Source organism: Macadamia integrifolia, chromosome 3 (genome assembly GCF_013358625.1).
Source record: "Macadamia integrifolia cultivar HAES 741 chromosome 3, SCU_Mint_v3, whole genome shotgun sequence".
Taxonomy (NCBI): Eukaryota; Viridiplantae; Streptophyta; class Magnoliopsida; order Proteales; family Proteaceae; genus Macadamia; species Macadamia integrifolia.
The window spans coordinates 13,543,826-13,569,813 of record NC_056559.1 but is presented as its reverse complement, the minus strand read 5'-3'; the positions used below and the strand labels follow the sequence as shown (position 1 = coordinate 13,569,813).

General features: G+C 38.3%; 1 protein-coding gene across 1 annotated transcript in view; it reads right to left on the bottom strand.

Moving 5' to 3' along the window:
* Positions 1-2,096: 2,096 nt before the first annotated feature.
* The window catches only part of LOC122074756 (translation initiation factor IF3-1, mitochondrial-like), a 37,185-nt gene continuing 13,293 nt past the window's right edge, over positions 2,097-25,988 (bottom strand). Inside the window, exons 4-8 of the mRNA XM_042639716.1 lie at positions 24,305-24,403; positions 19,269-19,325; positions 14,873-14,941; positions 4,151-4,213; positions 2,097-3,648 (exon numbers count right to left, since the gene is read on the bottom strand). Coding sequence (XP_042495650.1) covers positions 2,434-3,648; positions 4,151-4,213; positions 14,873-14,941; positions 19,269-19,325; positions 24,305-24,403 — 1,503 coding nt within the window. The 3' untranslated portion in view covers positions 2,097-2,433. The remainder of the gene's footprint in view (positions 3,649-4,150; positions 4,214-14,872; positions 14,942-19,268; positions 19,326-24,304; positions 24,404-25,988) is intronic.

Below are 25,988 nucleotides of genomic sequence, written 5' to 3'. Positions count from 1 at the left end.
TTGTATTGGCGCCATAGATGGTACTCACATCCATGCAGTAGTTCCAAGAGAGGATCAAATTCGATATAGGAATCGGAAGGGGATCACAACTCAAAATGTGATGTGTGCATGTTCATTTGACATGCGATTCACATATGTGTATGCGGGATGGGAAGGTAGTGCAAACGATTATCGAGTACTTGAACAGGCAAGAAGTGATCCTCGATTGAGTTTTTCTCATCCACCTCCAGGTATTAACTTTATACTAATATATTAGATTTTCATTTGAGTGTATACGTAATAATATATATTATTTTTTGTCTGTAGGAAAATATTATGTTGTCGACTCTGGGTATGCTAGCCAATCTGGATTTTTGACACCATTTCGAGGTGAGAGATACCATCTACCGGACTATAAAGGTCGTAGAAGATCCCCAAGAACAGCAAAAGAGTTGTTCAATTATAGACATTCATCACTTCGGAATGTTATTGAACGCACATTTGGGGTATTGAAGAACAAATTTAAAATTTTAAGGCTAATGCATCAGTTCCCAGTGGAAACTCAGGCATCAATCGTATTGGCATGTTGTGGGCTACACAACTATATTCGAGAAGAGCATATTGCTGACGCAGAATTCGTGGGGATGAGCGATGATTTAAAAGTTGCAGAAGATGACTTGAATCCGCCACATGAAGATTTCGTTGATCATTCTACAATACAATCAAGTCAACGAAATCGGGCAAAAGAGATGAATGCCACTAGGCTAAGAATTACAAATGCAATGGCTAGACAGCAAAGGATGCCAGAACTAGTTGAAAACTAAAACCGATAACTATTTTGCCAAAACTGAAAACCTAAATTGATGTTTCAACCCACCTAGTACTTGTTTTATGGTACATTTATATATGTGGTACAAGTTGATGTATTATTATGAATGTCATATATTTGGATGCTATATTAACTTTTTTGATAAATAAATTTCTGTTACAGATGACTTTTCTATGCCCCCACTCATGATAGCAACTTGTGAAATTTGTGGGAAGAGTTGTGGTAAATATACAACCATGTCGGATAAAAATATTGGAAGAGAATTTTTCAAGTGTGAAAATTCATGTAATTTTTTCATGTGGGTGGACCAACTACATCTATGTAGATGTGGTAAAGTCAATGCAAAGTATGAACTGCGATGAAAGGTCCAAACAAGGGACAGTATTTTCTATGTTGCCCAAGTTCAACTAAGGTAATTTATTTCTACTATTGACCTATACCTATAGATAATTTATGATTTTTGTTTAATTCGATGTTAAATTTCAACGACCCTAATCACATCTATTATTTGATATAGGCTGATAACCGTGGATGTGGTATGTTTGTATGGTTGAAAGATGAAACACATATCTCTACCATACAACATACATTATGTTCAGAAAGCTCAAGCTCAACATCAACATCATCCAGACCACTTTCCGTTTCAAACGAGTACATGAAAGGATATCTGGAATGGACACTTAAAGGATTAGAGGACCAAACAAATAAGATGAAAGACATCCTCCATGCATTCAAGTCTTTAGACTTGGAAAAAAAGTGAAAATTTGGTGAATTATGTAATAGTTAACTTGCACAAGACATTGTTAATACTGTATTTTATTCATCCTTTGGAAACCATGTTTTTTTTCATTGGTGTGTAATATTTTATTGTCCCAAAAAAAATTATATGTTTATAGTATTTTAATGTTATTTTTGTAATTATTGACTTAAAAGAAAAGAAAAAAAAAAAAAACCGTTTCTGAAACAAACATTACCAAACAGCAGAAATGTCGTTTCTTGGTTCTGAAACTGTTCTAGAAACAGATTCACCAAACATCCTTAAATCGTTTAAAAACGGCGTTTTGACACAGAAACTGAAATTTCCGTTTCTGACACGAAACGGAGTTTCTGGAACAGAAACGATACCAAACGGAGCCTTAAAGTCCTAGAGTCAAGTGGATCTGGGATTATTCTCAACAAGTCACAAAAACCACCGACAATTTAGGGGTGAGGGTGAGAGCGCAAGTCATTTATTTCAGAAGGGGAAAAAAAACACTTTTTCAATGCTTTTTTTTTTTGGGTATTTTACTGTCAAAACAAAGTAAAAATGTAATATATTTCAAAATGTTTGCATTATTCAAGGGGGGAAAGTTGATTTATGTTGGAATCCCTTTTGCCCAAAAATTCCCTTCCAATAAATTACAAATGAAAAATTGCTGCAGAATCATTCACCCAAAAAAAATTTTGCTGCAGAATCATGAGAAAACTTCTGCAGTCCTTGAAACCCTACTCCACAGCATCAATATTGAGTGCTGTGATAACTTGGGAAGTACATTTATGACAGTTTCTCAACTAAGGAATGTGCACCTGGAAGGCTGGAGCCACATAAATAGACAGACACAACTTACCATTTTTTGCAACAGAGATCATCTTTGCACTCTAGTTTCATTATCAGAAACCCTATTGTTGTTCACAGCAGTGCCTTCCCTGCTGAATATTCCCCATCCCCCTGGTTTGTATGTACTGGCATCCGGCCTTTGCCTGCTCTCAGCATTTGATGTGGGTGACTTTGGATCAGAAGAAATCCCACTTAAATGTTGACTCCTTTTTACATCAAAGGGGCTTCTTCCCTTATCCATGTTCCCTTCCATTCCTGCATCATCCTTACCATGTGCAGTAGGCTTTGGAGCACTAAAAATGCCAAAACTTGATGCCGAGGAAATTGGAGGACCATGCTTTTCAGTCTCATCTGTGGAAGGACGCTGCACATTTCTCAATGAGCCATGAGATCCAAATTGTTTTTGTCCTGCTGATGGAGCTGCTGATGGAGAAACATTCATAACTGTTTGTCTCTGCCTGTCTTGATTTCCTTGATTTGGAAACTGTGACCCTAACCTCCCCAAGTCCATTGCACCAGAGCCCCTAGTAACATGGCTACTTTGGCCTGATGAAGAAAACTTTGATGGTTCAGAGAACAGGTCACTCTCAGTTGAGGAACTCTGCATTGAGCTTGGCAACCTGCTCACAGGATAGCTACTTCTGCACCTATTCTCACCACCAACTGATGACTCAGCTGCTTTCTTGGATCCAGGTACTGATTTGGGGAACAAGACTGCACTGTCAACATTTTCTTGTTGGGGGACTGGGACTGCTACACCATCCATTTGTACATTGGCAGAACTTGAATCAACCCCATTCCCATTATTGTCAAAGTCAAACACTTGCTCAAAATCATCACTATCATTAAAAACTGACCAAGATGCATCTTTTGCTTCATTATCTTCTCCAGCTGTTTCCATCAGACTGTCTATGGATGAGTCTGCTTCATCAATAATGAACTCATCCTCAGTTTCTAGTCCAGATTCAGAGGGTTTATCCTCAATGTGCAGATCACTTGGAATTGGGCCGACACTATTGAGGGTCGGTGGTGATGTGGTTGCCTTTGGAACATCGTTCCCAGTAGTTCCCACAGCTTTGGATGTGGTTGCCTTTGGAACATTGTTGCCAGTAGTTCCCACAGCTTGAGTAGCTTTTTTGCTGGGGCCTTTCTTTGAGGGGCCAAACTTGATGTGCCTGACTATAACGTAGGCCTGCCTTTTTTCCACCCGTGGTCCACTTTCCACCAAGGAAACATCTTCTATCTGCAAAAATAATTTTATAGTTAAATTAATTCAGGTATTTATAACTGGGAAAAGGTTCCTGGACCAGTATTGACCCTCACAGAACAGTTCCTTTTTTTAGAAACAGAGGTTGATGTGACCAATGTATGCAGTCCATGTGACGGGGAACCATCTGTATAGGTGTGCACAGTACGGCCCACATCACCCCTATACTCCTCTAGTACTATATATTCCCCAAGGATGAGAGCTTAAAGGGGGAAAATATAAAGAGAAATAAAGAGGCTTCTTTTTTGCCACTAGGCATATAGCTGTGTGTGAGATACTTGTTATTGTGACAGTAATCTTTTGGGCCACCACCTCTTCTGCCATGTGTCAGATAATGGGGCCTCCCACAATCCTCAAAATGTGTCATCCATGAATCTATCCTCGTGGATTCAGTGGAGCTAAATGGATGATGAACAACCTGCTAACTTTCACTAACAAATTATACAACAATATAACTATCATAAGAAAAAGGTGGTACCAAAGCTGATAAACGAGATAATAGTCCTCCCAGATCTTGCTCTTCTGTTCCCATGGCCATACACTGCAGCGAAATCATAAGCACCAGTTACGTCTAACATATTTAAACATTTGAGATGGAACACATATGAGGATCAAATGCTGTGATTATTTATTTCTCAAAACAAAAGAGCAACACTTCATCTTAAAGTATTGATGATGCCATACAGATTCCTCCATTTTTTGACAAAAGGAGTTGTAAATAATCTGTTGGCAATTAGAGGAGCCAAGCTTGGTTGTTCAAAGTTATTATAACAGAGATATATAAATAAATAAATAACCAATGTAATTGTTTAGGCACTTCTTGGGCTGGTGATGGACTAGCTCCATCGCATAACATTCCTACAAAACTTTGATTTAGCACTATGAAAAAAAGCTAGTGTATGAAATAAGCAGAAACAGAGAAAAATACCCAATACTATCTTTCAATTTGTAACAACTCTTTTCAAGTGGAAACTGTGACTTAACTTGTGGCCTTCATATATTCAAAATCAACCAAATTCTAAACCCTTGAGGTCCACAATCCAAAATGGACCTTCCCACTGGCCATGCCAGAACAAATAAAAAGCTTTCAAAAAATGACACTGATTATTGCCACTCGGTAGCAATCACATATTTTCTCATATTTTTCAAGTCTATTGATGCTGTTTGAAAAGACAGACTGCCAATTGAATCATGTTTAACGGAAACACCAATTCACCAAGCCCCTCTTTAGGTTGAACTAGCATGTATTCTAGGACCTTGGTTGGGCCTGGTCAATGTCATGGCATCTGAGTGAAGTTAACATTATTTTATTTTATTATATATATATATATATTATATATTATTATTATTATTATTATTATTATTGTTAATTTATTTTATTTTATTTTTTATTTAGGCAACTTTTAGCCTATCCTGATGTATTGTCCACAATCAATATACTTTTTGTAAGAAAATAACAATCATGCATCACATTTAGAGGTTGGTGTATTGCATTACATATAAGAAGACTTGCAGAATGACTAATGAGCACCAAGCGGTTGATGATCATGTGGGTTGGAATGCTGAAGTTACAAATGTGGTACTCTTACAACAGGCTCTTTGACCAATAACACTGCATTTTTTTTGGGTCAAATGTCTCCATCATAGTTGTCAAGGCGTCATCCAGGTGCCACCTAGATGACAAGGCACTTTTCTGGAGGTAAGTCATGCTCACGCCTTATCACTAGCACCAAGGTGCCCACCTTAATCGACAAGGTATTGCCTTGGCAAGGCTATGGACCTGGACAGATGCCTTTTTTGTTAAATTCTTTTTGCATTATACAAAATTTATTGCCTTTTCTAACTGTCCCATTGGTGTAGGCATACAGTTTTGGTACACTGCATGTGTATATTAAGGTTTAAAAAAAAAAAAATACAAAAACAAAAGAAGAGGGGAGAAGACTGAATCCAAAAGAATCTGGACTGAGAACACTTCTCTTCTGAGACTTTGGAGCTGGAGTGAGAACCCTTCTTTTGGAGGTGCCCATGGTTGTTCGACAAGAAAGCCAAGCACTGTCGATATGAGAATACATACTTCTTTCAGCATGGTCAACTTCTTTTGGCAAAAGGTCTTCCCCCTCTCAAACTCAAGAGGACAGCTAGTATTTTTCTCCTCAAGTGCATCGACTTTGACGGCATTCTTGGACCTCATCCAAACTCGATAGAATCGAGTTCTTTTCAGAGAAGGCGAGCTAATGCAAATGCCTTGGATTGGCTGGATCGAATCAACCCATTATGGAGGCCTAAGCCAAGACGCAACCAACCCAAACAGAGTTTTTAGACTAGCAAGAGTTGGTAATTGATAATTAGGGAAGCAATCTTAGTATATTTGATTCTCTTTGTTTTAGAAGTAGATACGTACGAGTAATATTTTGATTTCCAGTTTTAGTTTATTTCCTATTAGACAAGTTTCCATTCTTGAGATGTATTTCTCTTATTTATATGTAACCGCTAGACAATATTGGGTAGATTTGAAGAATTGACTGAATTTGAAAGAGTATTTTGGGTGAAACATGGCTTCCGTGAATGCTTTTCTCCCTCCCCTTCCCTGACCTTTGTCTCTTCTTTTCCCTTTCCTTTCTTCTTCTTGTTTTCCTTGTCTCTTACTCTGGTTCTGTTCCATGCGGTACCTGCAGCCAGTGAAGGTGGTTCGAGCTCCTTCAATTCTGCAGCTTCCAGTCTGAAACTTCGGGCATAAGCTCTCCTCCCTGGGGCGATCTAAACCCTAAGCTCCATCCCAAGCTCCTGCAAGTCAGAGGACAGCAGATTTGAAACCAGAACTCAGATATGAGTTTTCCGCCAGATTCAGTTGCAGGTTTCTCGACAAGTCTGATCTGGAGCTGTAGAGGCTTGTCGAAGCTGAATCTACGATCATCCGGCTGCTGTGATTCATTACCTGAAGTTGCAAGTCAAGACCAGCCCTGGAGATCGAGGTTTGGGGTTCAAAGTGCTCCCTGGTCTATCGCCTTGGCCTCGAGTTCCATTGGGAAGGAGACAAGTTCTATTAGTGTTTTAAATACAAACAATTGCTGATATTACACTTAAAACCCCTGCTTTCTAAACATGAGATCTACTATTCCCCTAATCTTTTGTAATTCTAGAATACCCCTCCTCTTCTAATTTTCTATTCCAGTCTGTCCACTTCACTTGTTATTTCAAGTGTAATTTGAATGAGTGCTTCTAAAATTACAAGATTGCCACTGATTTGTTTGAGGCTGAAGTAACTGCTCTTTTGTGCAGCCCATAAGTGATCTGATTCCAATTTTGGAACCCAGATCTACATCATTGGTATTAGGTCCTTCTGACCCCTGATTTTTCTGTTATTCAAAATCACCCTAATCTGGGTTTTCAAGACAAGTTGCCATCACTCTTAAGTCCTTTTATTGCTGCTGCCTTGCATATCAGTTTGCATATTATATATCACTGGTGGAGAATGTGAATGTTTAGATCACTAATATCTTCTCTGGGCACAGGCTGTGGAGGTCTAAATCACAGCCAAACAGAAGACGGATTACTTGAATAGGACTCCACCTGATCCCACTGCTGCTGATTACAAGGATTGGAAGTCCGAGAATGCTACTCTACTCTGTTGGCTATTCAATAGTATTGAGACATCAATGGCTGCCAATGTTATGTTTCATAATACTGCCAAGGGTGTCTGGGAAGAACTCAAAGAGAGTTTTTCTCAAGAGTCAAGACAAAAATCTGTCCAGGATCTATGACTTGTATGAGAAATTTTTCCCTTTCAAATAGGATGGAAAATCTCTTTTTGTTTGATGGAAAAAAGTGGAAAAGGTAAAAAATGGTGGAAACTTGGACTTGTTTCCCACAAAATACCACAAATATGGATATTTGGATTAGTGGGGTGGGAAACTTAGCAAACAAGGTCATTTAAAAGCAATAATTGTTGTCTGTTGATGTGTCCCACCCCAGTCACTTCAGAATTCTTCATGGAAAAGTTGTTTGTGTCTATCTCCTTCTCCTATTTGCTCTCTTTCCCATAGAATCCCACCCATTAAAAATTACATATTCCATTATTTCATTTCCTTCCCTTTCCTTGTCACAACCCAACCCACAACATGTGGGACCCACCCTCACAACTTTCCCACATTTTTTTATCCTTCAAACAAATGGGGCCTTAGTGACTACTACAATACACTTAAAGACATAGTCGTCAAGGCGTCACCTAAGTGTCCAAGCGACTTCGTCTGGATTGGCACCTTGCTGGTGTCGCCTTAATTTTTGCCCCTCTCGACCACCTAGGCACCATGACAACTATGATTAAAGGCATGTGGGAGGAACTCGATGTCTATAAGCTGCTTTCTACTGATATTAATGTTATCAAGTCTCAACATTCCGAGTTTCATGTTGTAAAATTCCTGCCTGGACTGGACCTAACCTTCAAACTATCAAGAGTCAACTATTAGCTAGTGAGAAGGTCCCCTCTATCAATGAAGCCGCCTGTTGCAGAATTCAGCATATTGTGTTCTATCAATGAGGCCGCCTGTTGCAGAATTCAGCATATTGTGTCCCCTTCTCTGGCCAAATCTGATTCCACTATCTCTTCTAAGGATTTGTCTGCCTTTGTGGCTAACACTGGTGGTCGTGGTCATGGTAATTTTGCTCCTGGTCAAGTCGTGGATTAGGAAGAGTTCATGGTAATCAATCTTCTGATCCAGTTGTTCATTGGTGTACTCATTCTAGTCGCCCTAAGTCACCTCTTAATCTTTTATCTGTTAGTCAAATGAATAAACATCTGAATTGCTCCATTACATTTTATCCTTCACATTGTATTTTTCAGGATCTCAATACAAAGTTGACAATTGGTGGAGGGCAAGACAGGGATGGCCTATACTACTTCAATGTTTCTCCCTCATCTATAGCAGAGTCTGCTACCTCTACTGATGTTTTCCCTTTACATTGGGACTTACCGTCTGGGTCACCTTTCTCTTTCTAAGCAACAACATATGGTACGTGATTGCAAGTTTGTTTCCCGTATTGACTATGAATCTTGTGAGCTTGGCAAGCATCATCCCACAGTTTTTCCATCTCATAGTGAGTTTAGGAGTCCATCTTCTTTGATTTAGTTCATTCAGATTTTGTTGGCCCATGTCGGGTCAAGAGTTGGTCCAATTTTTCTTATTTTGTTTCCTTTATTGATGATCATTCTCGCATGGCATGGTAGTACCTGTTGAAAGATCATTCTGATTTTGTGTTTGTCTTCAAACAATTTTATAATGAACAATGGCTTGATTCACCAAACCAGCAAATGTTATACACCTCAACAAAATGGTGTGGCAGAACGGAAAAACTACTATTTGTTAGATATTGCTGGATCTTTAATGTTTCATATGAATGTTCCTAAAATTTATTGGGGTGATGTTGTGTTGACTACCTGTTTTTTTTTAATTAATCGGATGTCGTCCTCTGTTCTTCATAATAAAACCCCCTTTTCCATTGTTTCCCTTCTCGTTCCTTGTTCAGTTTGCCTCCTCGCATTTTTGGCTGTCAAGGTTTTGTTCATATTCTTAGTCTTGGCCTTGATAAACTGTCTCTTCGGGCTACCAAGTGTGTTTTTTGTGGTTACTCTGCACCTAAAAGGGCTACTATGGTTTTGCTCTACTTACTCGTCGGCAATTTGTTAATGATGATGTTACTTTCTTTGGAAATACGCCATATTTTTTTTTTGTGCACCTGTTTTTAATTAAGGTCCTGTGTCTCCAACACCCCACCTCTTCCTCAGCTCATTCCTCTTGAGGTATCGGATCCCAAGCCTAAGGGGGTGCCCTTACAGGTTTGCAAGTGTCGTCCTAAGCAAACATTGACCGTCACCACCGTTCCTCTGCCTCCTCCATCTGACTCTTTGCTTGGAGATTCTTCCTCTACCGCTGATCTCCCTATTGCACTTTGGAAAGATACTCGTTCCTGCACTCAAACTTCTTTGATTACCTATCCAATTGCAAATTATGTTACCATTTCTCATCTTCCTCCTCCTATTCGTCAATTTGCCTTGTCCCTCACATCCCACTCTGTTCATACGGTCCTACCCATTATAAAGATGCTTTATCACCTTGGCTGGAAAACTACAATGGATGTGGAAATGGATGCCTTATTGTCTCGTAGGACTTGTCATTAGTCAATCATCCTCCAGGTAAGGACATTGTACGGTGTCGTTGGGTACACACTATTCAATATAACATGATGGTTCAATCCCAAGATTGAAAGCTCCTCTAGTTGCTAAAGGCTTCATAGACCTATGGGGTTAACTACTTTAAGGCATTCTCTCCAATTGCTCAGTTATATTTTGTGCACATCTTGATATCCTTGGCAATCAATACTAATTAGACATCAAGAATGCCTTTTTGTATGGTGATTTATAGGAATAGGTTTATAAGGAACAACCTCCTACGTATGTTACTCAGAGTGAGGACACCACCAAAGTTTGTAGGTTGCACAAAGCTATTTATGGGCTGAAACAGTCCCCACATTCATGGTTTCATAAATTCAACAAAATTGTTGTTACATATGGTTTTCTTAGTGTTATTCAAATAACTCAGTTTTTGGTTCGACGTCAAGACTTGAAGGTCATTATGCTGGTTGTTTATGTTGATGACATCACTGTCCCTAGTAATGATTTGTCTGGGACTGCACATGTTAAGACTTATTTACAGTAGCACTTTCAAATAAAAGAATTGGACACTCTCTGCTATTTTCTTGGTATTGAGGTTATTCGGAGTAAGAAAGGTCCCAATTTGTCTCAACAGAAGTATGTGTTTGATCTTTTGAGTGAGATAGAAATATCAGGTTGCAAGCCTATAGATAACCCTATGGATCCTCAAATCAAGCTTGGAGCATCCAATGGAAAGGAATTTGAAGATAAACATCGGTTTCAGAGACTTGTCGGTAAACTTATATATCTTATTGTTACCCAACCTAACATCTCCTATGTTGTTGGTGTGATTAATCAATTCATGCAGAGAAGAAAGTTCATTGGGAGGCAGCTTGTCGTATATTGAGATATCTTAAGGGTGCTCCAACAAAAGGCCTTATTATTGTTGTAATGGTCATGCTAGTATTGTTGGTTATTTTGATGTTGATCGGGTTGGTGCTAATGGTGACCGAAAATTCACTACAGGTTATTGTACCTTCTTAGGGGTTTATGTGGAGGAGTAAGAAACAAACAATTGTGGCCCATTTAAGTGTTGAAGCAGAGTATCGAGCTATGAGCCTATGACTCACATTGCAACCAAGTTGATGTGGCTTCGGTCCTTTGTTTAGGAGCTTGGCTATTCCACCACCAAGCCAATGGGGATGTTCTACAATAACCAAGTGGCCATTTACATTGCTAATAATCTGATTCTTCATAAGAAGACGAAAGCATATAAAAGTAGATTGCACTTTGTTTAGGATGCAATCATGAAGAAATTGATCTCCACTCCATTGTCAACTCTCACAATCAACTTGGCGATGTTTACCAAAGCCTTGTGATGCAGATTCATCACCAAAATGGGCTTATTTTCTTATGAACAAGCCTAGGGTTGGGTTGTATGCATGTTGGGCCTTTAGTCCAAGGGGTTTTTAGTGTAATATGCCATTTTAATAGGCTTAAAGCCTTAAACCATGGGGGCATACGGGATTAGTAACTATGGTTTAGATATTTTGATCTAATAATGGTCTGGTTCATTAGTTGAACCAGTCATGGGCTCAATAAGTGTTTGTTTAGAAGTTACTTTTACTTTTTACTCTTCTAGAAGGGGGGAATCAACTGACTTTTATAAGTGATGATGGGTGATGACTTTTCCACCTTTTGGTGGGTTAAGGTTTTCCATTCCAACTGTAAGAGGTGAGGATTTTTTCCACCTTTGGTAGTTGGTAGGTGAAGTCTCTCCTATTCCAACTTTAATAGGTGAATACTTTTCCAACTTTAGCAGTTGGAAGGTGAGAACTTTCTACCCCAACTTTAATAGGTGAAAGTTTTCTACTCTTGTTAGGTGAAAGTTGGGTACGTAATGTTTTGTTGTGTTGGTCTTATAAATAGGGATCAATTATAAGCATTCAAGGAACAACTCAGAATTTCAAAACAAAGTTTGCTTATGCAACTCTCTTTTCTTTGAAGAATTTCTTGTGTTTAATCAAGAAATCCTTTGTGTTTGATCAAGGTAGATTGGTGCTTGATCTAGTCGATCCACCTTGCAGTGTGAAGCCTGAGGGTTATTTATTGTCTACTGGTCTATCCTTTTCATCTTTCAACAATTTTTAGCAAGATCATATTCTCCAAATATAGAGTTCTTTATTCTCCGAGGAAAGAGCATACCCTGGTCTGTTTTGAGCTTTCTCAATTACAATATTGCATCACCTTGTTTCAAAATGTTTTTCTACTAGGGTGTTCCAAACTGGGGAAGGATGATGTCTACGCTCTAGCTTGAGGGGGGAGTGTTAAGTATAAGTCCTGGTTGGAGGTTCACGGACTTCCATACCGTGGGGGTTATGACTTGTATTCTTGGCTTAAGTTGTTGGCCAAGTTAGAGTAGTCTAGTTTATCTTTTATCTTATCTCTTAAGAGTCTTGATCACATGGTAATGCTTACCCCAATTAATATATAGTTGGCTGGGATGATAGGGAGATTTCTCTCTCTCGGCCTTGGGGAAATCAATTATCATCCGTACTCATAGCCAAAAGCTTGATCTATTCTCTTTTAGTTTAGTTTGGAATGTTCTATTTCATTATTTTATTGTGTATCTCTTTACTTGTAAAGGTTGGATAGTCTTGTTTGAATAGAACTGGGACACCTATTCCTACTTTGGATAGAGTTTCCTACTTCTTTCCTATTTCAGTTTCTATATAAGCATTGTAAGGCTTCATAAGCCCCCACAGTTTTGCGAATTCAATAAAGTTGGCTTTCGCCTCCACATGTTTCGTGAGATCCAGAATAGTATTGTGATTTGTTAGATGCAATGCAACCCTTGGTAAGATGCTAAGGTGAGAGCCGATGGGATTTCAGTCTAGTTCCACGTGAGATGCTTCGTTCATGTCCATCTATGATTCTTCCATTCTTCAACCTATATATCATCAGTCAGGTCAGTACTTCTTTGTTTTTTTTCAGTTTCTTTCACTTTCTATTAGCTGGATTCTTTTGTTTTCTATTGAAGACATCTAGTTTCTGAAATCTGATTTCAAACCTAGCAACCCGATTCTGTTTTGATCACCCTTATGGTTCCTAAATCTATTATTTACATCACATCATTAAGAGTCCTACCACACAGATTCTTAAGTACTGGAGGCCTGATATTAGGTTTTTGGTTACTAATATTGATCCCCGTTTTCAAATCTTAAACCGGAATAATAACATTCTGTTTAAATCTGAGATTTGCTACTGCTATTCTTATACCTAAATCTATATGCTGTTCAGAGAACAGTACATACTTTGCGATTGATTCTTTGATCTAGAACAGTCCTAATCCTACTAGGATTCTTCTAGAACTTTGAATCTAGCCAATGGACTTGTTTCAGATTCTGATATTCTGTTCTCCTAATAGAATAGTGTATTCACTTAAATTCTGAAGGTGCAGCTTAGATTAGTGCAATCTTGACTAGTTTTTTTATTCGGGCACACAGGCAGGGGAGGGGGGGTTGGCATTAACTTGTGGTTAAAGTTGGCTGGGCAGCCCGCTACCTAAGCTTGGTTGGGTGGTACACCAACTTGTGCCATGTGAATGATGATGTGGCAATTCCAACTGGATTCCTAGGGAATGGTCTGGATTGACCTCGTGTCAAATTTCAAAATTCAATCAGTTACCTCCATGCAATGTGATGAAATACCCGCCCTAATTTTAGTACTATAATTGAAAAAATCAAAATAGTAGCTAGTTGACAAGGATCTATACTCAAAGTATAGTTCAAATACAAATAATGAAGATTAGGAGTGAAATAAGATAGCAATTATGGAGGAAAAACAAAACAATAACCGTCAGGGGCAAAACAGTAATTTCTAGCCCAAAATTAGGGCTAAAAATTAGGGTAATAAAGCACAAACAATCTCTAATTTCAAGAGTTCAATTGAATCAAAAAACGGAAGCAAAACAGTAATTTTTTCAGATCTTGAGAAGGGAAGGGCAGAATTGGTATTTTTTAAAATATCGTCAGATCTGACCGTCAGAATTGTCTCAGATTTGAATCAGATCCTATTTTAATGCAATAGAAGGTCTGATCAAAATTTGAATATGATCGGATGGCTAAATTTCTTAATCTGAAAAAACATTTAACATCCAACCTTCAAGAAACTAGGGTTCCAGTTGAATAAAATTAAGAATAATACTTACTTGGCAGCAGCAAGAACAAGAGAATGAAAGATGATAACAAAAGTAAACAACTACTTGTAAAACAAAGAATAGAAAAGAAGAATGTGACCTTTGGCTTCTAAAGAATGGGGGGATAGGGGAATTGCTATCTCAGCCTGGGTCTCTCACCCTCAACCATCCCATTGATGAACATAACCTATCTCAGGCAAATCTTTGCAAAAAGCAAGAGAAAATTCCTTTCAATCAAATTTGTATATAATGTTGTAGCCCCTTACAAACTTGTATAGAAGACTCAAAACAGACTAAAACGCTAAAAAGGAAATCGCTAATCCAATCCTTAACTAATTGGAAAACCTAAACTGACTAGGAAACTGAAATAACAAAGAAAATAGACTCAAAACAAGACTATAACTAAACTAATAAATCAAATCTCGTTTTCCTACTTTCTACCCATATTTTAGGCCCATTAAAGTGGCTTATTACAAATAATACCTATGGGGATTAAAGGCCCAAAACCTACATAACTCAACCCAAGGCTTATTTCCAATACAATAAACCCTTTAAGTGACTTATATGCATCACCTAATGTATGTCCATGCATCGCCTCGGTGGTCCATGCACTCTTTTGGTAGTCCCAGAATTTTCAATGCTATGTTTGGCACTCAGACAATTCTGTTAAAACTGAAACTCAACATATAAGCAGAGAGGGACTTGGGGACTATCTGTCCAACAAATTTCAGCCCCACTCGACATGCCATATGGAATAATTAGGTGAGCTGCCCAGCCAAGCTTTGCCATTCTTCAACAAAAGTTAAACAAATTATCAGACAAGATCTAGCTACTAGATAAGGTGAATAGAGTACCTTTACACGATATCCACGTTCCATCAACCTCTTCACTGTATCTGCTTTCATCCGAAGGTCTTTTTGTTCCTGAAGCAGAAGTGGTTAATTCCAATAAGAGCAAAAATTGTAATGTCATCATAGCTAGCAGTCAAACATCTACTGTAATTAGAACTTGCCCGGAGTATGGACAGTTGCATGATTACTTTGAATAATAAAAACCATGATAATGGTGAAATAATTTTGCAGTTCCATGTGGCAACCCCATTTAATAGGGATAAGGGCTGAGAGGTAGTTGCTGGTGAAAAAAATTTTCACGTTTGGACCAAGATGCTGGTGTTTCTAATGTAGCCCATCTTTGTAACGTAGTCCCCTCCCTAAGCATATTAGAGAGCAAAGTTAAAGAGTAACTGCTTCCCTGGAGGCTTCAGAAAATGTTTGTCTCACCCTAATCCTGATTCTAGACATAGATGAGAGTTCTTTCAGCAGATATATTGGTCCACACAGAAAAGGAAGTATGTTGTGGAAACTGTGTGAAAATATTGTAAAAATAAGGAAAACAATGTTCACAGAAGTCATTAAGGAATATGCATTACATTTTAGTTCTTAAAAGGGGATTAGAGTGAGCAAAAAAACTTCAACTTTTCAACTTTGGAAAGGCAAGCTCCTCTCCTACGCAGGGCGTTTGGAGCTTCATTAGATATGTGCTCCAACCCTACATTTATTGGACTAGTGTGTTTAGTCTTCCTCAATCTACCATCAAAGCAATGGAGTCTCTTATGTGCACTTTTCTCCAGAAAGGGGTTGATTCTGCTAGATTTCTCCATTATATCCCTTGGGACACAGTCTACCTCCCTAAGCATGAGGGAGTCTGGGTTTGGGTTTGTGAAGGATCAAAGAAGTGAACTCTGTTAGCATCCTCAAGCTCATTTGGAATATTGTGAACAAGAAGGACAGCATCTGGGTCTCTCGGGTTTGCTCCAGTCTTCTCAAGAAAGACTCCCTTCGGAGTTTGGACAGTGGCCCCCTCTTCCAATGCATCTTGGGTGTGGCTCTAGATACCCAAGCTTAGGCCTGTTGCCCTTGGGGCCATCTGCTCCTCTATTGATGACGACATCACCACTTCTCTTTGGCTGGACAACTGGCACCTCCCGGGAATTCCCATCTCAGTGGTGGGTGCCAAAATTGTTTACTCCTTAGGCCTCGGAAGGGTGTCCTCTGTTGCTGCCATCATCTCCAAAGGTGATTGGGACCCCCTCCCCTCATATTAATCATTTGGGCAGCCCTGCCGCCTCTTCCTCTAGGCCACCATGGTAGAAGAGATAGAAGTCTATTGGCTCTCTTCTCCTTTAGGGTTCTTAAGTTCCTCCTCAGCCTGTGATTTGGTTAGATTGAGAGACCCTCTTGCTCCTTGACGGAAGATTGTATGGTTCAAAGGTCACATCCCTCGGCACAACTTCACAGCTCGGAGAGCTCTCTCAAACTGCATCCCCACTCGGGCCTTCCTCATCCACTAGCAGATTCAGGCTTCTCCCTATTGTTGCAAACCAGTTATTCTTCTCATGCCATTCTCCTCCACTGCCAGGAAGAGAGTCCTTACCTCCTGCTGGCCTACCAAAAGAAGAATCCTCCCTCTGCAAAGAGAGTAGACTTGGGTAGATATGACTTTTGCAAGGAATTCTATTTGTGACACAGCTGGTAAGCTCCCTTTTGTGCCTCCATCAATCACATTTGAATGGAACGCAAATCTTCGAAGATGGACATCCAACTCCTATTCCTTTGACATAATTTGGAAGGCCGCCATCTACTTTCATGCTCCCCCATTGCAGTGTTAGGGATTCCCCAAGGAACATGCTCATGTGCCTTTTGCAGTATTCAGTCCCCTCCCCCCTTGATTGGTCCTGCTGTTTTGTTTTGATTTTTTTCTTGCTTCTTTTCTTTTCCCTTTGGGACCTCATATATTCCGTCTTTCTTCTTTGGAAATGAATTCATTATTCACTCAAAAAAATGTAGTAGCTTTCAGGAAAACTAATAAATAGGGGTTGATCATGGCACATAGTCAGCAACTCCCGCCTATTTATCGGTCAAGTGTTCTACCTTAATCTGAAACTAACTTTGAGGGGTTGCTGACTATTGGACACTCAAACCTTTTGAAATTTCCATTAAGCATAGATTCTATAACAAGGTATCAAACCTTTTGTAATTACATGGTTAGTCCTTGGATCTAGAACAAAAAAGTAGAAATAGAATTAAGATCTTTTTCTCGAATGAAGAAATAATAAAATATTTTTTCCGGATATCTCAATTGGTCAAATTCCAAGCAATTGTACCCTTTCAGGGAATTAGGTACCATCATTCATACATGTGTAGTGAAATAATAACATTTTGCAACATCAAGCTACGCCCACCACCAATAGTCAGCGATTTAACATTCTCTCACCACTTGATTAATCATGGAAGAAGTTAATGTATTCCTGACACATTCAAAAGAAACGCCTACATAGTAACATCTTGCAATGTTTTTCTCAGCACTGGATTCTTTACTTCCCCAGTAGCTTTCAACCAGTTTTTTGGAGATTTAGGGCTCAGTCCCCAGGAGCATTCTTTGTCGATCAAGCCTTCTACCCAGTTCATCTACTCAAAAAGTTCATGCCACCAGCAGCTCCCTATCAAATGCAGAGGTGCAGGATATGATAAATTCTGAAAACATTGTGATGGAACTTTGCTCCATAAACAAAAGGGAAAAACTTCCCCACACAGTGCAATTTCCCTCTCACATAAGTCTCTTAAACTGAATATGTGGGCCCCATGTGAATGACACCTTTTCAAGACAGCCATTGGTGTTGGTGTGGTGTGCACTGTGCAGCCCATAACAAAACTGATGTAGGACGACCTGGTCCAAATTAGAATATCGTGGACATGAAATAGATGGATTTAAAGGCTATGCTCGATGGAATTAGAGGTAATAATAGAGTTCTAGGCTAATAGAAGTGGGATTGGTTTGAAGTTATAGATGGAGTTCAATGGTGAAGCTTGACAGAGGGAAAGGTCTTGGATAAGAGAAATTCAGCAAATAAATAAATAAAATAACAGAAAGGGGTGAAGTGGGATGGAACCCAGCAGCAACACAGTAAAAGATTCCTTATAAAACCCATGGTTCGAGACAATATGTCCTATGATTTTTAAAAGTCACAGGTTTCGACCATGTTTCGACCAAATTCAACGAAATTTCCCATGTTTCGACCAAACCAACTGGTTCGACAAACCATGTCCTATATAAGTTAGTTTGAAAAGAAACCCAAGCCTTCTTTAGCAGAATTTGATCCTCTCTTAGTTTTTTCTCCTAGGAGTGGGAAACTTTGGGAAAAAGTAGAGATTTCAATGTTTTTCCTAGGTTTCGACTGAAATTTCGATCTCCCCAAGGGTCGAAACCCGATACCTTGAAACTTGATAAAACCACATTTTTTTCTTGTTGGGACACATATTAAAGGGTAGAAGACATCACATCTTCAAATATGGAGCAAGCCATCCATGCAGAAATATTAAAAGATCCTCATTATTGATAAAAGAAAGAAATTGACATTATCTGACTAATAAATCTGAAGCAGTAATTCACCCAAAAAAAAAAAATCTGAAGCTGTAGAGCTTCCCAGTATGTAAGAATACAAAATAGAAGAACGTAAGGGTTCAGAATCCAAAACGAGCTAATGGCTAAGATAAAGCACCTCTCTTGAGATAATGCACCACTCTGTGTTACCTGAGTGCAGAATATAATAAAAAAAGGCAAGATACAAACAACCTATAGATGTCCTTAATATTTAGAATTACTAAATCAATATCACTAAACAGATTTTTTTTTTTTTGATAGGTTCACTAAACAGATTAGTTCCTCTCAGAGAATCCAGCTATCCTGTAGCACACCACATTCTATCATTTTGAATCACAGTGTGAAAAGAATGCTGTCCCTCATGGGTTCAACTTAACTGGGGAGAGGGCTTGAAGGTTTAATCAAATGAAATGTGTGTCATGGATAACCACCACTCTACCAGATCCATTTCATTCTTCAAGAGAGCACCAGCTGTATTGATTATTTATATATAAATTAATAACGTAAGTATCTTCAGTATTAAGTAAGTTAAGGTTAAGACAAAACCACCGAAAGTAATATATAAAAAAAAACAAACAAACAAACAAACAAACAAACAAACAAACAAACAAACAAAACAAAACAAAACAAAAAAAAGCTTTCCCAACTATCTTTAGGTCATATGAACCTCCATGGCTCCTATTGTCAAAAGGAAATGGCAACGCAGGCCCCACATGACATCCAGCCCATTTTATGAAATGTAAATGATTTAACCATCACAGAATGATAAAATAAAATAATAAATAACAGAGTGGATCAGAAAGAACTTACAGTTTTCCCAGAAAAGCGTACTTCTTTGCAATCTCCTTTGCGCAGAGTAACCTCAGACTGCATAAGAAAATATTTGACTATATGTCAAGGCTTCCAAGAAATCAAGAATGGCATCCCAATAATTACATGTAATATCAAAGTCTGCCTGAAGCACTTGCTTCCTCATCTACCAAAAGCAATGTGTGCATCGCAGACAAATTTGCTTTATTTTAGATAAAGAAAAATTGGAGATATCTAGAACTGAAATTTTAGTCCTCACATCAGAAGGCATGTTAAATCACAAACTCAGATGTCTGTCTCAGGTGCAGTTTGACAAGGAAGCAAGTCCTCAACCATGGCCCTTAGGTTAAAGGACTCCACCAAATTGGATCTAGCAAACCAGTTGAGAGACATGGACTTGCCCTATATTAATGAATTACCAACACCAAGAAGTATTAAGTAAACCATCAAAGATATTAATAACATAAGAAGTATTCAGTAATGCATTGTTACCAGTTACCTCCAAGGCCTTCTTCCTCTTCTTGGCATCATTTTTCTCATCATTCCTACGTGCACGCTTAGTTGCAGTAGACATTGTCGGCGTTTTTGCATGTTTCTTCTCCAAACCTGTGGATAGAACCCCCAATTCCAAGAAACATGCAACAAGGGTATTTTGGAGAGTGGCAAAAATGTCAACAAAGTTTACCGCAACGAAGCGTGCAAATGGGAAGGATGAGAAAAAGGATGCCATGAGTTTAACTCACTTTTTTTTTTTTAAGAACTTCAAATCTGTCATCTTCATTATATCCATGGGCTTTCAATAGTCTTCCATCACTTACAAAGAAAAGGAAACTAAATAAACATTCCTAACTCAATCACTTGTTGACCAAACAAGCATAAAAATAGCAACTACTAGCTAATGACTTTGTCTAATAAAAGGAAACAATCCTAAGGAAACAAAATAGAAACTAACTTGTCAACAAGACAAAATGAAACAAAACCAAAAAGGAAACTAAAACTAAGCTACTTTCTGAATTTGATGGACAGCTTGAGGGCTTCCAGAAAGCTGCTGAGATATTCAATCAATTGCTTAGCTGGCTCGACGGGGCCTGGTTTGGACTTTCTGCTCTAACATTGGACTTGGTTTGATGGGGCCAACAGCCCCGTCCTTGTGCTAGCTTGATCTCCATCACCCTTGTGCGTGCTTGGGGTGGGGGTTAGGTGCCAATTGATCCACTCCCTTAAATATCCTTCTTGCTAATATTAAAGTGATGTGCAACTTTTTCCTCCCGAAATCTCCTCAATTTCTAATTTAATTAATCCAACTTCGAATGCTGAATAAAACTCAAAAATTCATTCACAATAGGGTTCTCCAAACATTGCAAAAACATCATCATTTGATTTCCACCCATCTCGAATGACTTTTTAAGGAGAAGATACATAGATCAATCGAAAGTATTATCAAAAAAACATTTTGGCTCGTTTGTCTTCAAATGTTAACCCTTTTTTTTAAGAATAGCACCTTTAGGTTCAACTCCCCAAACCTTTTTTGACAATTTATACACATTTTCATCAAGGAGCTTTGAAAAAAAAAAAATGGTCCTTAGACATTTTCCCTCTACTAGCATTGTTTAAACATTCTTTCTTCAATCGTCAAATTCTATTGCTCAATTGAGATTTAGAGACATCAAAATTAATGGAATCTTTGACACATCTATGAAATTCAGTCAAGTAAACATCTATATGTTTAGTACCATTTTGTAAACAAAATTACCTTTCAATAGAATAACCTCATTATCATCATTACACTCTCTGAAATAGAGACTTCTCTTGGTCTTCCCCTGACTTCTCTAGTTTAACAGGCAATGAATTGTTATCGATTATTTTCAAAGCCTTCTTTTTCTCTTGGTATCCTTTTTCTCATCCTTCTCAAATGCACACTTAGTTGCAGTAAACTTTGCCAACACTTTTCCACTCCCCAAAACACCTTTTTCGCTAAAACCCATCCGTTCCAAGCCAGCGGATAGAACACCCAATTCCAAAAAACATGCAAAAGTGTCAACAAAGTCTACCCAAACTAAGTATACAAAAGCGTGCACGTGGGAAGGATAAGAAAAAGGATGCCAAGAAGAGGAAGAAGGCCTTGGAGGAAACTGATAACAATGCATTACCTGTTAAACAATAGAAGCCAGGAAAAGACCAAGAGAAGCCTATATTTCTAAGATTGTGGGATTAGGAAAATGAGGTTAATCTATTGAAAGATATGTTTAAATTTTGTTCAAAAATTTGTATTAAACGTATGGATATTAACCTGGCTAAATTTCATAGATTCATCAAAGATTCCATTAATTTTGATGTCTCTAAAAATCAATTGAGCGATAAAATTCAACGATTGAAGAAATGCTTAAACAATGCTAACAGAGGGAAAGGGTCTAAGAACCCTTTTTTTTTTCTCAAAGCCCCATGATGAGAAGGCGTATAAATGGTCACAAAAGATTTGAGGAGTTGAAACTACATGTGATATTCTTGGGAAAAAGTTAGAACTGGAAACAGACGAGCCAAAATATTTCTTTTGATAATACTTTCGATTGGTCTATGTATCATATCCTTAACAAATCTTTCGAGATGGGTGTAAACCAAATGATGATATTTATGCAAAGTTTGAAAAACCTTATTGTGAATGAATTTTTGGGTTCTATTCAGCGTCCAAAATTGGATGAATTAAAGGAGAAATTGAGGAGATTTCATGAAAAAGAAATTGCACACCATTTTAATATTAGAAAGAAGGGTATTTTGGGGAGTAGATGAATTGGCAACCTCACCCCACCCCACCCCAGGCATTCACAAGGGTGATGTAGATCATTAATATAGGGCAAGAGGGGGTATCAATTACAAGGGAAGAAAGGGGGAGAAGAAGGAAAGATAGGAGGTCGTGTCTCTCACTCTTCCATGGGCATCTCACCCATAAGGTCTCTCACCTCACTGCATCTCACAGATTTTGGAATAAACCAACTAATTTTTTTCCCTTCATCAAATCGTGGGGTGTATAGAGACCTCTTCTATTATTAAAAAAAAATAAAAAAATTAAAAAAAATTTAAAAAAAAAAAAATCTATAGGAGGAAATCCCTTACAAAATAAGATCCAAACAAGAAGGAAAACTAATCCTAGATTGCTTTCTACAACTGATTACATCATATATAACTGAATAAATCCTTAAATATAAACAAATACCAATTAAAATCTATCTGATAAAAATGAAAACCAATCTATAATCTCTAGTCCTCCACGCAAGGCAAGTAATTTTTAATCAATCTCCAAGCTAGATGGCCATGGGGACCACACTATCTGGAATCAGTCTCCCTAGAAGTCAGCCTATGCAAGCTGTCCATACACAAGCAATTTCTTCCCCAAAGGTCTCACACAGCTGGATGAAATCTGATCTGTTAAGTCTCTTACGAATTATGATATGCTCCTCAAAATCTGACAAGAACTGGACCACACCTAACCAGGCTGTCTCTCACAGCAGCTGAATCCCATAGCTGGTCTGGACTGGTTTTGGCCTTGTTCCTGCACATCATGCATCAGTATGCCTATGTTCAGTTTCTCCCTTCTTCCATTATCCTCATTCTCCTCTCCCCACCCCCTTCTCTTTCCCCCCCCCCTTTTTTTTAAACGCTTTTCAAACAACCAAAGCAGCCTCTAGAAGCAATATGATTTGGTTGAATGGAAGCTAAAGCTTAAATCATTCATCTTATTTTTCATCTTTCTTACTTAACCAGTTATAATTGAGCAAATGCAGAGTTCCGTTCAGATGCGCAGATCAACGACCTGATCAATCGAGCTTAGCCCAGATCAATAGATTGGGTATTATACTAACTCCATATTTTTAGTAAGTCCAATACCAATATTATTTTTCATCACTAGTTTACTATTTAGTTGCTGCACTTCTCTCAACTAAAATCTCTCATTTTATTGACAATCATGTTCATCTACTAATTTAATCAAAACAAATATTTTTTCTATGTTTCAAGAAGACTTCAATCAGACGCTTGCCTTGCTTAGCATCTCTTGCCACCGGCAACATAAGGCATTGCAATGTTACTGTTGCCTTTGGCCTTCAAAATACCAGAGCTAGAACAAGACCCAACTTCACCCACTATCCCTTATATACTTACTAAACACTACAAAGGAAGAGGGATTAGGTACAAACAAGATGCTAGTTATTGAGTATAAATTTCCATAGAGAACTAGTTTTTTAAAGTTCTAACAAATGGGAGTATAAGAAGATGCTCCACAAAAATAAATATGGGTAAAGGTTATCTGGCCAGTCCACCTAGCATCTAGAGAATTTCTTGGCAGCCCACATATCTGATATTTGATAGCTCCATTTGCACATAAACTTTAGTAGCACGTTGTCCATGCTATTATGTCTCAACCTGGTAAGTTTCAACACAGACATGGAGATCTAAAGGTTTGAAAATTGGTTAAACTTCAGCAACTTGGGCTTGACCATTGAAAATACAAGGACAAAAGCTTCATAATTATGGGCCATACAATGGAAATAGAGCCTGAAACTTGAGATGTGGTAAATCCAAGGAGGCTGCTTTCCATGCAATAATCAGTTTGACTAGATGAAACATCCATGTGGCTCAAAGGAGAACACTAAGACAAGCTTATCTTGACAGGAGTTCAAGTGACAATTTTTCCCCAATAAACATGAATTTCAGGTCTGCAGAACAACATGCATTGGCATTATAAAGTAGTGTCTCACGTTCTTTGATAAAGGTCAACCAAGGCTCTGAAATTAATTGAAATAGAGCAACACATTTGAAATTTTAAAATGTAAAAGAAAAAAAACAAAACAAAACAAAACCAGACGTTTAGGAGAAATATGTGTTTGATGGCTATGGAATATAGGGATTGCCTACGATGATTTAAGCTAGAGAAATCAGATTCTGAAAGCTAGTTGACAGTGACAATTACAAGGGAAAGAACACTACATGAATAAGTAGTTCACTAGGTTGAATAAATTGGCATCAAACACAAACTACATTACCTTGGTTTTCGAACGGTCTTTTTCCTTTAGTTGTTGTTTGTACTTCTCTCTATGGAAGTCCATGATTTTACAGACAGGTGGTTTTGCATTTCGTTGAACCTGTGAAAGAAAACAACAGATAAATCACTGGACCCCTTGGAAGTATTCAATCAAAGAGCCCATGAATGCTGAAACAACATATAGTGGTCAGAACTGAAACTGAAAGACAATAAAACCTAAAAGTTTCAAGCTATTTGGTACATATAAACAAAGAAAATAGAATAGTTTAAAGATACTAAATTATTTCCATCCAAATGGAGTGTGAAAGATGAAGATCACAAATAAGGATAATTAGGGTAAGAGATCTATCAGGTTATACATGAATAAATACACTCTGTTATTCAACTTTAGAACACAAATACTTCTATTCAACTGCATATTTGCAGGCATGGGTGCAGTGTGCTTGTGGATTGTCAGTTTACTGATGCTTGAGATATTTTTTTGAATGAATCAATAATTTCATTACCAAAGAGGAGAAGAATATACAAGGGGTAATGAGGGGGGCGGGGGAACCAAGGCTACAGCCTACAAAGGAGGGGGGAGCCTAAAAACCAAGGCCTTCAAAAGAAAGCCCGGGCCCAGGGAGGGAAGGGGGGGCAGCAACAGAATATCAAGGGGGAGGGAGATGATAGATAAAGGGAGACCCCAGGAGATAACAATGAGCATGTTCCTTGGGGTGCCACGCATAGAGTGGGGACGAAGACTGCCGAGTCTAGGGGTCACATCAAAAGAGATGACATTCTAAATCTTGTCAAATGTGTGAGAGTTGGGAGTCCATCTACGAAGATTTCGCTCCATCAAGAGGTGATTGATGGTAGCACAGAACACAAGCTTTCTGATAGTATAACAAATGGAAGGACCACCAAAAGTCATCTGTCAACCCAGATCCATTCTCTACTCAAGGGAAGGATTTTTCTACAGGAGGGCCAGATGGTTTTAAGAACTATTTTCCAGACAATTGAGGAGAAAAGAAGGTGATCAGTATCTTCAGAACCACTCTAACAAAGGCAACAAGAGGGGGGAACTGGGATGTGATGGAAGAGTAATAACCAATGATCATCTTCATTCACCTTCTGGTGTATGATTTATGCAATTGAGTTGTAATTTTTAAAGTTATAGTTCTAGGCTTAGATCTAGGTGACAAGATCACGAGCCGTGGAGCATTTTTTTTTTCAAGTTCAGTTTTTTTTTTAGATTTGTTTTCTTTAGTACTAGAAATTTCAGATTTGGTTTATTCCAGATCTGGTTTTTAGTACTGGTAGTATCTCAAATCACCCAAGCTTTCAAGTTCAAGCATTGATTCAAGTAAGTAGGGCTCCTTCAGTAGTCTTCTCTCCCCCCTCTCATTCCCTCTTCTGACTACCATTTCTTTCTTAATTTAGGATTTTTATTCAGTCATTACATTATTGCTATCCCTTTCCCCCAAGGTTCATGGCTAGTGTATGTGTTGGCTTTGCCCCTCCTAGCTATAGAACCATCAATTTATTACTTTTATTTTAATTGTCTCCCTTTCCCTAAAGCCAAGTAGAGTAACCCTTGTAAGAGTGACTCTCTGGTCAAGTAGGGAAGCTCATATTATGATGCATCCCTCGGGCTGAGTAAAGAAACCTACTTATGAGTCTCTCTCTAGCTTTCTCCCCTTTCT